The sequence below is a fragment of the Heptranchias perlo genome, chromosome 3 (genome assembly GCF_035084215.1).
Source record: "Heptranchias perlo isolate sHepPer1 chromosome 3, sHepPer1.hap1, whole genome shotgun sequence".
NCBI lineage: Eukaryota > Metazoa > Chordata > Chondrichthyes > Hexanchiformes > Hexanchidae > Heptranchias > Heptranchias perlo.
Window position 1 is genome coordinate 51,853,928 of NC_090327.1, and position 13,764 is coordinate 51,867,691.

A 13,764-nucleotide genomic window follows, 5' to 3' on the forward strand; every position below is an offset into this window, starting at 1 on the left:
GTTAGAAAGCAGGACCTCAAAAGTAGTAATCTCTGGATTACTCCCAGTGAGTAGAAATAGTAGGATAAAGACAGGTTAATGTGTGGCCGGAGCAATGGTGCAGGAGGGAGGGCTTCAGATTCCAGGGGCATTGGGACCAGTTCTTGGGCAGGAGGGATCTGTTCAAGATGGACGGGTTGCACCTCAACAGAGCTGGGACCAATGTCCTTGTGGGGAGGTTAACTAGTGGTGTGGGGAGGAATTAAACTAATTTGGCAAGGGGCACCAGGATGAAACATTAGAGAGTAGAAACCAGGTGCACAGAGGACTGGGAGGGACAAGTAGCACCAGAGTAAAGAATAATTCAGAAATAGGAGGGATCAGATAGGGGACAAATGTGAGGCAGTCTAAGATGAGTTTGGAGTGCATGTGTGTAAATGCACATAGCGTGGTAAATAAAGTTGGTGAGCTGCAGGCTCAAGTTATCACATGGGACTATGATATAATGGCAACAACAGAGACCTGGCTCAAAGAAGGGGAGCATTGGATACTTAATATTCCTGGCTACAAGGTATTCAGGAAAGATAGGGAAGGAAAGAAAGTAGGGGGGGAGGCAATATTGATCAAAAAAACTATTGTAGCACTGGAAAAGAATAATGTAGTTGAGGGGTCAAAGACAGAATTTATTTGGTTGGAATTAAGGAACAATAGAGGAGCTATTACAATACTGGGTGTATACTATAGGCCACTAAATAGTGGGAAGGAGATAGAGGAGAACATTTGCAGGCAAATTACAGAAAGGTGCAAGAACTATAGAGTAGTAATAATGGGGGACTTCAATTATCCCAATATAGACTGGGACAGTAAAAATGTAAAAGGCAAAGAGGGGGAGGAATTCCTGAAATGTGTTCAAGAGAACTTTCTTGAACATTGTGTTTCCAGTCCAACCGGGAAGGAAACAGTGCTGGATCTGATTCTCGGGAATGAAGTGGGGCAGGTGGAGCATGTTTCAGTGGGGGAGCATTTGGGGAACAATGACCATAATATCATTAGGTTTAGAATAGTTATGGAAAAGGACAAGGAACAATCAAATATGAAAATGCTTAACTGGAGGAAGGCAAATTTCAATGAGTTAAAAAGAGATCTTGCCCAGGTGGATTGGAATCAAAAATTGGTAGGTAAAATAGTAATTGGACAATGGGAGGCCTTCAAGGAGGAGTTGGTTTGGGTACAGAGTAGACACATCCTCACAAGGGGGAAATGGTGGGCATCCAAAGCCAGAGCTCCCTGGATGACTAAAGATATAAAGATTAAATTAAAACAGAAAAAGGAGGCTTATGACGAATGTAAGATTCATAATACAGTAGAGAGCCAGGCTGAATATAGAAAGTACAGAGGAGTCTTAAGGGACTAAGAGGGCCAAAGAGAGAGTCTGGGAATAGATTAGCGCCTAACATAAAAGGGAACCCAAAAGTCTTTTATAAACATATCAATAGTAAAAGGGTAGTCAGAGGAAGGGTGAGACCGATTAGGGACGACAAAGGAAATCTCCTTGTGGAGGCAGAGGGCATGGCTGAGGTACTAAATGAGTACTTTGCATCCGTCTTCAATAGAGAAGAGGATGCTGCCATTGTAGCAGTAAAGGAGGAGCTAGTAACAATATTGAATAGGATAAAAATAGATAAAGAGGAGGAACTTAAAAGATTGGCAGTTCGCAAAGTAGAAAAGCCACCCGGTCCAGATGGATGCATCCTAGGTTGCTGAGGGAAGTAAGGGTGGAAATTGTGGAGGCTCTGGCCACAATCTTCCATATGGGGATGGTGCCTGAGGACTGTAGGGTTACATATGTCAAACCTCTGTTCAAAAAAGGGGAGAGGAATAAACCCAACAATTAAGGTCAGTCAGCCTAATGTTGGTGGTGGGAAATCTTTTAGAGACAACAATCTGGGACAAAATTAATTGGCACTTGGAAAAGTATGGGCTAATAAATGAAAGTCAGCACGGATTTGTTAAAGGAAAATCGTGTTTGACTAACTTGATTGAGTTCTTCAACGGAGAGGGTTGAAGAGGGTAGTACGTTTGATGTGTATATAGACTTTCAAAAGGCATCTAATAAAGTACCGCATAATAAATTTATTAGTAAAATTAAAGCCCATGGGATTAAAGGGACAGTGGCAGCGTGGATACAAAATTGGATAGGGGACAGAAAGCAGAGAGTAGTGGTGCACGGTTGTTTTTCAGACTGCATGGAAATATACAGTGGTGTTCCCCAGAGGTCAGTATTAGGACCACTACTCTTTTTGATGTATATTAATGACCTGGACTCGGGTATAGAGGGTATAATTTCAAAGTTTGCAGCTGACATGAAACTCAGAAATGCAGTAAACAATGTGAAGGATGGTAACAGACTTCAGGAGGACATAGACAGACTGGTGAAATGGCAGAGTAATGGCAGATGAAATTTAATGCAGAGAAGTGTGAAGTGATGCATTGTGGTAGGAAGAATGAGGAGAGGTAATATGAACTAAATGGTATAATTTTGAAGGGGGTGCAGGAACAGAGAGACTTGGGGGTGCACATACACAAATCTTTGAAGGTGGCAGGACAAGTTGAGAAGGCTGTTAAAAAAACATATAGGATCCTGGGCTTTATTAAAAGAGGCATACAAAAGCCTGGAAGTTATTCTAAACCTTTATAAAACACTGGTTAGGCCTCAGCTGGAGTATTGTGTTAAATTCTGGGCACCACACTTTAGGAAGGATGTTAAGGCCTTAGAAAGGGCGCAGAAGACATTTACTGGAATGGTACCAGGGATGAGGGACTTCAGTTATGTGGAGAGATTGGAGAAGTTGGGATTTTTCTCCTTACAACAGAGAAGGTTGGGGGGAAATTTGATAGATGCATTCAAAATCATGAATGGCTTTGACAGAGTAAATAAGGAGAAACTGCTTCCAGTGGCAGAAGGGTCGGTAACCCTTGGGCACAGAGGACACGGATTTAAGGTGATCGGCAAAAGAACCAGAGGCGACATGAAGAAACATTTTTTTATGCAGTGAGTTGTAGTGATCTGGAGTGCACTGCCTGAAAGGATGGTGGAAGCAGATTCAATAGTAACTTTCAAAAGGGAGTTGGAGAAATACCAGGCTATGGGGAAAGAGCAGGGGAATGGGACTAATTGGAAAGCTCTTTCAAAGAACCAGCACAAGCACAATGAATCGAATGACCTCCTCCTGTGCCGTACCTGTCATGATACTATGATAAGAAGGGATCGGTCATGCTAATGATGGTATTCTACAGACCACCTTATAGTGGAAAGAAGGTGGAGGAAGAAATATGTAAGATGAGTAAAGGAGATGGATTAATAATCATGGGAGATTTTAACTGCCCCCAAATAAACTGGCAAGGAGAGGTAGGTAAAGGGGTACAGGGAATGGAGTGTTTACAATGTGTGCAGGTCTCCTTTCTTACCCAATATGTAAAAAGCCCACTGCTGGATCTAGTAATGGGAAATGAATCAGAACAGATAGGAGAAGTAAGCATAGGGGAACATCCAGGCAATAGCAATCACAACAGAATAAGGTTTAAGATAAAGATTGAGAAGAACATAAGTAAGACAAAGACCAAAGTAATAAATTGGAAAAAATCTGATTTTAAAGGGATGAGAATGGAATAGGGAAAATAAACTGGAAAAATTTACTGACAAAGAAATAGAACAGCAGTAGAAAACATTTAAAACGGTGATCATCAGAGTCCAGAAGAAATATATCCCACTAAAAAGCAAGAACAAATTAGCCAGTAATGGCACACCATGGATGAATAAAGAAATAAAAGCAAAATTGAAACTAAAGAAAAAGGCATACACTAAGTACATGGATGACAAAGGAGAGGATGACAAAAGGGAATATGAAAAGGTTAGGAAAGAAGTCAAAAAAACAATTAGGAAGGCAAAAAGAAACTACAAAATCAAATTATCAAGGAAAATAAAAAGAAATAGAAAAGTATTCTACAGACATATAAATAACAAAAGAAAAATCAGGATAGGGATAGGGCCACAAGGGATACACATGATAAACTCACAGGTAATGACAGCGAAATGGCAGAAATGTTAAATAATTACTTTGCCTCAGTATTTAGCAGGGAGTCTAGCTCCACACCTCCAACCAGTCTGCTCTACTCACATTACTTACAGCATTGTTTGTATTGCACAGGTGTTCAAGTCATGTCTTGATGACTATTGCTGCTCTGTAAATATCAACCACTTTCCACAGATCTAGATAGACTCTTTTCTCATGGTAATCTGGTTCTGACTTGATCATCTATTATACCAACGACAATTCTATCTTTATGAGGAATCTGTATTCATAAGACTTGGCCATTTTTTGCAAATCTATCACATATTGATCAATACTTTCTCCTTGAGCTTGAAACCTGGTATTAAGCATATGTCTTTCATTCATAATATTCTGAGGTTTGAAATATTCCTCAAACTTGCCTATCAATACCTTATTAAAAGGTATGATAATGGTTTGCTCTGCAGCATATTGATTCTAGAGAATTATTTTCCTATTTTTAGTGCATTGGTTAATGCATTTGCATTAAATTTCTGAGCTATGTTAATGCAGTCATTAACTCATTTATCATAATGGCTGTTAAAATAGTGCAGACAATAATTTGACCTCAGTAATAACTAGTCCACTAAGAATAGCAAAGAGATTGAACCCATTATACTTTACTTTTAACCGTTTAATAATAATATCAGGGGGATGATTCTACAATCCAACACTCCCGGCAAGAAGTGACACTTGCAGGAAGTGCATCTCGGGAAATCACAGGCCGTGACTTTCTGGCCATTATAATTAAATGCAACTGTGAACTCGAGATGCAGTTCCTGTGAGTGTATTTCTCTACTAGGAACGCTGGATCATAATATTATTCCTCATATTCTATTTGTTTACCATCTACCCTAAGAAAATGCAATGAGAAATCTAACAAGCTGGTGCTTCAGGCTGACAGTGATGCTAATTTAATATTGGCAACTAATTGAATGTCATGTTGACCTGCTGCTTACATGAACATGTGTGGCTTATTTGTTGCATTTAAGTTACCAGAGTTGAGATTATATCAGACCAAGACCAAGGTTACAGAGGAGACAGGAAAAATATCTTTACTGGCTACAATCTGCTTTTTCTTGAGATCCATAAATATATCAGGTGAAAGTGAGGACCAGTGGAATGCTATCCTGATATTTGGGAAAGAAGTGAGACATAAACGGATATTTGTCTTGGGAAAATGCTCAAGACTATTAAATAGGATACTATCAATTTCAGTTTAAAGGGGGTGAAATTCAACGTCGGTGGGAACCGGTTTCAAAGGAAAGGAAAATCAGGTGGGGTGTGTAACGGGTGGCCAATTCTCTACTGCCTGTTCTGTGCCATCGCCCAAGTTGAATTTCACCTCCAAAGAGTGCAAAGTCCATAAGGAGTAATAAATCATGGCTTACAAATTGGATTCTTTAGTGAGGTAACTAGTAAATGAAGGCTATAAACACGACAACTATCTGCATTTGACACGGATAGTCGGTAACTTCAAGCCCATGTCTGCTTGTCCACACTTGCAGTTTAAAATTAGTACCGTTCCCAGCTACCCCTTCAGGCGGTCGATTTTTAGCCTCAAGCAAACTAGAAATGGCAATGTTCACATTGCTGATATGTACAGACTTTCTCCAAATTGTGAATAGAAAATGGTAGTGTGCATCAGATCTCGTAATGAATTTTATTTAGTCTAATCAAGGAAAGCAAACAAAACACACTATTGGGTAAATTGCAGAGCTCCCTTGGACAAGGGCTTGGGTTGTGAAATGGGGTGCACAGCATTCATTTAATGGCTGGAAAATTGTAGGTACCATGTGGTCAATTTTCTGATATGCTCCCAGCGTATGAAACTCTGCACCAGTTCCACTGTATGCCGGTTGTGGGAAAGATCTCAAAAAGGCAACCAAACTGAAAAGACATATTTCAGAACTATTTATAGCAGTGAAACAATGTATTTAATGCATTAAAATACAAAGATGCATTCTGTGGAACAAAAGTGACACCTCCTACCCCAGAAGGACAAGGACATGCATGAATATATGATAACCTGAGAAAGTTAACATGGACACCGAAGGGCTATGGGTAAAAGGATTAATGACCTGCATTCAGTAGCTCATAGGAAACTGGAATATAATAAACAAACAACAGTCCCACGGTGCCAGAGAATCATTGAAGTGCTTAATCATGTTTACAGTACATGATTTCTAAATGCTTCAAACAGCTCCACAGGGGAGAAAGTGCATTCCCAAAGTCCCAGGAGTCTAGTAAACAGACTATAATGTAGTGTCATATTAACATATAGTCCGCCCATTGTGTTCTGCCCTAGGGCAGGTCCTAACTCAAGTCTCACACATGAGATTCTTAAGCCATTTACTAAGGAAGTGTAGCTGAGGTGGTTTCCTGTTGCCTTCCTTATGGTTTTTATCTTCGAAGTACCTTCTCCAAGGTGGGTTGCAACCAAGGCTAAAAAGTACCCCAATTACCCTTTATGGTGGTGGGTGGGGAGTGGGAGCAGCCACACCCATGAGTACCTCCACTGGATGTCAACCAGTGTGGGTTTGCTATCTGGAGAGGGGTCCGAACCTAACTCTTCTGAGTCGGGGCGGGAATACTACCACTGAGCCAGTAGCAACTCTGTCTGAATGAGAGTGCTTTGCTAGATGTCAATTTAGAGACCATATTCTAGTCTCCACTCGCCAGGGCTGTTTGCAACATGGCATGAACTCTTCACCTCTGTCTCAATGGCGGGAGTGCTACCACTAAACCAAAGGTTCACTCCCCCCATAAAGTAAAACCACTATTTACAACATCTACCTTAATCAACTTGCTAATAGATACAAGATTAAATGTAAGAGATTTAGAACAGAGGGCAGGAGGAAATTTTTTATACTGAGACTCTGCTGCCCATAGCCTAACTCGCACCAAGTCCCGTTCGCCCATCACCCCTGTGTTCACTGACCTACATTGGCTCCTGGTCCAGCAATGCCTCAATTTAAAATTTTTTATTGAGATCTCTGTGCTCCTCCAATTCTGGCCTCTTGCACATCCCCGATTTTATTGGCGGCCATACCTTCAGCTACCAGGCCCCAAGCTCTGGAATGCCCTCCCCAAACCTCTCTGCCTCTCTCTCCTCCTTTAAGACACTCCTTAAAACCTACCTCTTTGACCAAGCTTTTGTTCGATAATGTTCCTGTGAAGCGCCCTGGGACTTTTTACTACATTGAAGGTGCTATATAAATGCAAGTTATTGTTGTCATTGAGGAATTCACTTCCAGGGTTAGTAGTTGAGGCAGAAAATATGCCAACATTCAAGATTAGATTGGATATGTGAATGAAGGAAAAGTGGCTGAAGGAATATATGAGCAGGGCATAAATGTGTTTTGGTCACATGGAGGATAAATATTGACACGGACTGATTGGGCTGAACAACCTGTTTCCATATTGTAATTTCTAGATATTTCTCCCAAGTCTGTTGAAGGCCCTTCCACAGAGTACTGGAGCCAGCATTCAGTTCTTCTGTAATGAGCTGGCCACAATCCAGGGTACCATTGCGTGGTGGACCTTTCAGCTGATGGATCCTCACAAGACTCAGTTGCCATATGTTGGTAAATCCAAAAATAGGAATACCTAACATATTCCAGCATAAACATTGTGCAGCCCATCCATAAACATTGATATGATAATTGATAAAAGTATTCTTTGTTTCTCTATGCACATATTGCTTGAATATTGAATATACCTATTTTGACATTGTAGACCTTACTTAGGCAAATGTAGTGTTTTATTCATCTTGTATTCATTTCTATTTGTTATCTCAAGTTGTAGTGGAGATAACTAAAATTATTGGTATGCTGATTTTACAATCCATGTTGATATTTAATTTATCTTTAATCTATATAAAAGACAATTCTGCATTCGTCTCTCCAAGCGGGGAGCAGCACTTGCAAGGAGAATACTCCTGGTAAATACAAATGCACTGCCTGTGATTTTTAATTCCTGGAGGTGACAGGCTGTCATTTCCCAAGATGTGCTCCCTGTGATCCTTGTTCCCTGCTGGCAGCACTGGATCATGAAATCACTATTATAATTGAAAATCTTGCATTGAATGTGTAGGATAGCATCAAATCTAGCTGTAGCAGAAAAAAGTCAAAGGGTTGACATTACAAATTAACATTCCAAGTATGGGGCACTGTGTTCCAAGAGGACATGTTGGGAATTTGTACACGGAATGACTGGTCAATGGAAATAATCTTTCACTATTTACCCTCTCAAAATTTTGAACACTTCTGTTAAATCCACACCCCAACCTCTTTGCTCTGGGTAATGCAGTCCTAGCTTTCAATTCTTCTGATTGCATACAAATTAAAAGCTCCACAGAAAAACATCAATGTAGGGAGAGTGAACAGGTGAGACATGGTGAGCATGGCATTATTTGCTAAAGTGTACAACTTTGCGAGTCAAGGCCTTGTTGCAATATGAAAAGGGGCCAATTTTCTTTCCAGGTGGAACAGCAACGCAACTTCGGCATGGTTTGACTTCTACTTGCCCCTCGCCTGTGCTCCTGACCCCCACTGATTTCCAGGGTCAGGCTAATTTTAATATATTCAACAGACCCCCAGTGAGGTTCCCATTTGTTTTAAGAAGACTGCACCAGGTTGGGAGGAGAACTAATGGAGCCAGCCTCAGGCACCTCACAGGGCTCAGCACTCTGATTGATTCAATGCCCTTTAAAATTTAAATTGTGCACCCATCCCACGCATCATGACAATAATGCACACCAGGAATGCAGAGTGCTCCTAATGTCCAGATAGTTGTGGCACAAATGAGAAGAAATACAACAGTTCCAGCAAGAAAACGTGGTGGCAGGTGACAGGAAAAAAGCAAAGCAGCTCCTCATCCAATTTCCCACCCCCTAGAGTTACATTGAGGAACAAGCATAACTCCTGAAACAAATGAATCCGATAGTGGAAGTCAATAATAATGATATAGTTGTCAAACAGGGTGATTTACAATGAGTGTGGCCCTAGCAGCAGTTTGTTACATATATGTCTTGCTATGCAGAGAGTCTAGGTTTGTCCAACAAAGAAAACACACCAGAGAGACTTGAGAAGTTGGAGCTTTCCTCGTGGGAACCGAGAAGGTCGAGGGGTGATCAGACAGAGAACTTTAAGATTATGAAGGGTAAATAGCGATGGATTGTTTCCACTGTCAGCAAGACAGTAACAAGAGGACACAGATTTAAGATGATTACAAAAAAGAATTAAAGGAGAGGTTAAAAAAAAGTTTCTTTACACAGAGGTTGGTTAGAATGTGAAATTCTGTGTCACAAACTATTGTTGAAGCAGAATGGGACTGGGTCAGAAATTTCAATAGAATGGTCACCACAAATTCTCTGGAAACTGGTACCTTCTCTCAGATAGTCTGTCCTGCTGAGATGTGGGGACTCTCACCTCTGTTTATTAATGGAAAGTAATAACAGTTTATAAGGAATTTATGAAAAATATTTTTGGTAAATTGCAACCAAATTCAATACTGTAAGATACATTAAGGGGGACAATTTCAATGCCAAGTACAAATTCAACAATGTCATCAAATTTTGTCCTACGCTGTTCTCAATATGTTATTTTATTTATTGCTGCTGTGACTTTACAAAAACATTAGGGCATATAAATTTGTCTTGGGCGGTAGCATAAAACAGGCAATAACGAATCGGCGGCCTATTTTGCACTCCGCCCGATTTTCTTTTCCATTGACTTCAACAAGGAGATCCATCACTGGTCTCAGAATTGGGAAGCATATAATAGATGTTACCCCAGTAAACAGGTGTGTTATTGTTGGATGTCTACAGCAACAATTTACAATTACATACAGTGCCTTTAAAGTAGTGCAACAACCCAAGATGCTTGTAGCATTCTAGAATTTTGTTAGTTTAGAATGCTTCTTACTCTGTTAAATGCAACATTTTTGAATCAGCATTAAGCAGAAGACATGAAACTAGGCTGGTGGCCTTAGCACCTTGAAATGCTATTTAGTTATCCAAAAAAAGATGTGCCAGCCTTGAAACTGTTTATTTATGCAAATAAGCTTATGGAATCAGTGTACTATCTAATAGTTTTTTTAAATGGCTCAATGTAGAAGTAATATAGGGGGTGATTTAAACCCCCAAGAACGGGTGGGTTGGGGGCGGGTGGGAGTTGAAAATAGTTGTTTTTTTGGGTTGCAGCTGCAAAATTTTCAGACTTTGCATTCCCAGTGGGAACCTTGTACTTTTACACACCGATGTTAAACCTGAAAATAAAGCCGGGTTGCGGTCGCGACCCAAAAAACAACTATTTTCAACTCCCACCCGCCCCCAACCCACCTGTTCTTGGGGGTTAAAATCACCCTCATAGTCTTTCAAATTAAGGTGAATTATAAACATAAATTAACATTTTTATTTAAAATAAATGCAATCTTTGATGTAACCAGTTTTTATATGATTAATGTCAAGATGGTAACCCAGCATGTCATTTTAATAACCAACTGGGGGATGCAAAATCATTATTACAGTTTTGATTCTTCTCTGGATTTTATTGACTATACACAGGGCAACATGTTTTCTTGTAACCAATTAATGATTCTTCTGACCAACAGATAGTTGCCCACTCCTGCGGAGAACTTTGTGTGGCTATGTACGTTGCTGATGCTGCTGGCAATGTTCAGGATACCTTGAGCTCAGACAGAACAAAAACTACAACTCGAAGAAATACTGTTGTCAACACAGATGAAGGTGAGTAATGGCTTTGGTTTCTTTTTAGTGGGAATAAGTTTTTCAGTTTTGCTGAAATGGCCCTTGCAGCCAATCTACTTATACAATAATTAAAACACTTAAACAATAATAGTCACACAAAGTACATCAAATGGGTACTTTAATGAAAAAGGCAGTGTGATTGAACAATCAGATCTTTTGTAACATACTGTACTGCCACAATCATTACCATTCAATTATATATATTTTAGTGAATGTTATCAAGGACACTTAAAACACAACTTCTTTAAAAGAGGCAATGGTTCCACAAACATATATATTTGCAAATCTTTTTTTGTTGAGAGGAAGAGCAATATGTATTTTTTGTAATAATAACATCACACGCAATTGGCATGATAGTGGGTTTCACAAGGTTTATGTTTGTTGAATGTTACAAACAAATTGAAGTTTTGTTTGAATCAGATGGTGACTGTTACAAATTTGGGGTCTGCTGTAGATACCTTCTTGAGTTTACTGGCATCAATTGCTTCCTAAGCAGATCCCACATCCCTTATGTTCCAGACTTGAATCATACAGCCCAATATCTACTTATACAGTAATGTAACATAACCCAAGAGTTGTAGCAATGTGTCCCCTCAACCTACAAACTGGATATTGTAAATTTGGATATGCCCCAACGTGTTCCTCTCCAGCCTTTTGATAGGTGGAACTAATAGGAACATAGGAACAGGAGTAGGCATTTAGCTCCTTGAGCCTGTTCCGTCATTCAATGAGATCATGTCTGATCTGTGACCTAACTCCGTATACCTGCCCTAACCAAAAGTATTAAGGGATATGGGGCTAACAAAAATCTATCAATCTCAGATTTAAAATTAACAATTGAGCTAGCATCAACTGCCATTTGCGGAAGAGTTCCAAACTTCTACCATCCTTTATGTGTAGAAATGTTTCCTAACTTCACTCCTGAAAGTCCTGCCTCTAATTTTTAGACTGTATCTCCTAGTCCTGATCTTCCCAACCAGTGGAACTAGTTTCTCTCTATCAACCCTATCTTAAAAACTTAGATCAAATCACCCCTTAATCTTCTAAATTCCAGAAAATGCAACCCTAGTTTGTGTAATCTCTCCTCGCAATTGGAGTCCAGGTATCATTCTAGTAAATCTACACTGCACTTCCTCCGAGGCCAATATATCCTTCCTAAGGTGTGGTACCCAGAACTGAACAACGTACTGCAGGTGTGATCTAACCAGGGCTTTATATAGCTGTAGCATAACTTCTACCCCCTTGAATTCTAATCCTCTCGATATAAAGGCCAGCATTCCATTAGCCTTTTTGATTATTTTCTGTACCTGTCCATAACATTTTAATGATCTATGTACATGGACCCCTAAGTCTCTTCAAACCTCCACTGTTTCAAGCTTGTCACCATTTAGAAAGTACTCTGATCTATCCTTTTTAGGTCCAAACTGGGTGACTTCGCACTTGCCTACACTGAAATCCATGGGCAAAACTGTGGCAAATTCACTTAATCTATTAATATCTCTTTGTAATTTTATGCTTCCATCTTCACTGTTTACAATGTTGTCTATCTTTGTGTCATCGGCAAACTTGGATATGTGGCTCTCTATCCCATCATCTAGGTTGTTAATAAATGCAGTGAATAGTTGACGCCCCAACACAGATCCCTGTGGGACACCACTAGTCACATCCTGCCAAATTGAGTACCTGCCCATTATCCCTACTCGTTGTCTCCTGCCACTCAGCCAATTTCTGATAAGACAAGGTTGATGTCAAATCAAGAAACTAGTTTACTTTGCAGAAGAGACATGACTGAAAAAAGTGGCAGTTCCAGACTTTAAAATTTTTCTTGCAATGCTTCCTTTAAAAACACAAAATAGCAAAAGCATACTACACTGTCCCAGACAGCAGATGGAATATTCACTTTTTGTTTTATTTCCTTTTTAGTCAGTTTCTAGATCTTAATTCCCAGCTCAGTCCAAGACCTGCCTTCTTGCAGCCTTTGTTAGACCTGACTGGTCCTCATCAAAGTTTTTTTTTCTCTTTTTGTTAATTCTGACTCCAGGAAGCAGAATTTACCAAACTACCTTAGCAACTACCCCTGCTGAGCTCAATTGAATCGTCATCTCAACCGGAATAGATGTGAATGATCACTGAAATGTGCAAATTGACTTTCATTATATAAAACATGTTGGTTCAGACATCCTTTCTGAATCTTAATCTACATCTTCAGTACTGTTGTCCTGTGAATTTAACCTCTTTAAAGCTAACTCAATCACAGCATTTTAGCATATATTACAACAAAGTCCCCTGTAGCAGCATAGTCAAAAATTCCAAAATGTGACAGGGATTCTGTAGGCTTTGGTGAGTGGTGTATGAAGCTGCTTAGTATTGCATGAAACAGCAACACAAGTATTGATAGCTTTATTAATGCTGCCTCATGATTCTGCTGTTCAACTGTTCAATGTAATAAGTTAGAAACTCCCAATAGCAGAGTTACCAAGAGCATTATTCTATTTGCCATTTTATATTGGTGGTTTTATCTCACTTATCCATCTTAGATATCACTCTCTAACAACTAGTCCTACTGAAGAGTCCTTAAATCAGAAATCTACTCAACCATGAAGTGTATTTTAAGCAACATTCACTTTATTTATAAATCCATTTAAAGTGATCAGAAAATAAGGGTTCAATTAAACCTTTCATTCTTCAACCTGCCATCTCGATGTTCTTATTACATTGCAGCATCCTATTACAAATGATTATTCCATTATTGGTATCCTCTGCTTTCCCTTTATAATTATTGTTTACTAAACAAAACATATAACAATCATAAGCCTTTATATTATTGGATTTGGTGAGAAAATGTTTTTCTAACTTATTTGGCCAGTTTAAATTCTCTATGCATTGTCTTGCATTACTAGTTTT

At 39.5% G+C, this 13,764-nt stretch overlaps 1 protein-coding gene across 2 annotated transcripts in view; it reads left to right on the plus strand.

Moving 5' to 3' along the window:
* The window catches only part of LOC137313965 (myomesin-1-like), a 133,632-nt gene that overhangs the window by 116,948 nt on the left and 2,920 nt on the right, over positions 1-13,764 (plus strand). For both annotated transcript variants that reach the window (XM_067979657.1, XM_067979666.1), the window contains one exon: positions 10,704-10,839. In XM_067979657.1, the coding sequence (XP_067835758.1) occupies positions 10,704-10,839 (136 nt within the window). The remainder of the gene's footprint in view (positions 1-10,703; positions 10,840-13,764) is intronic.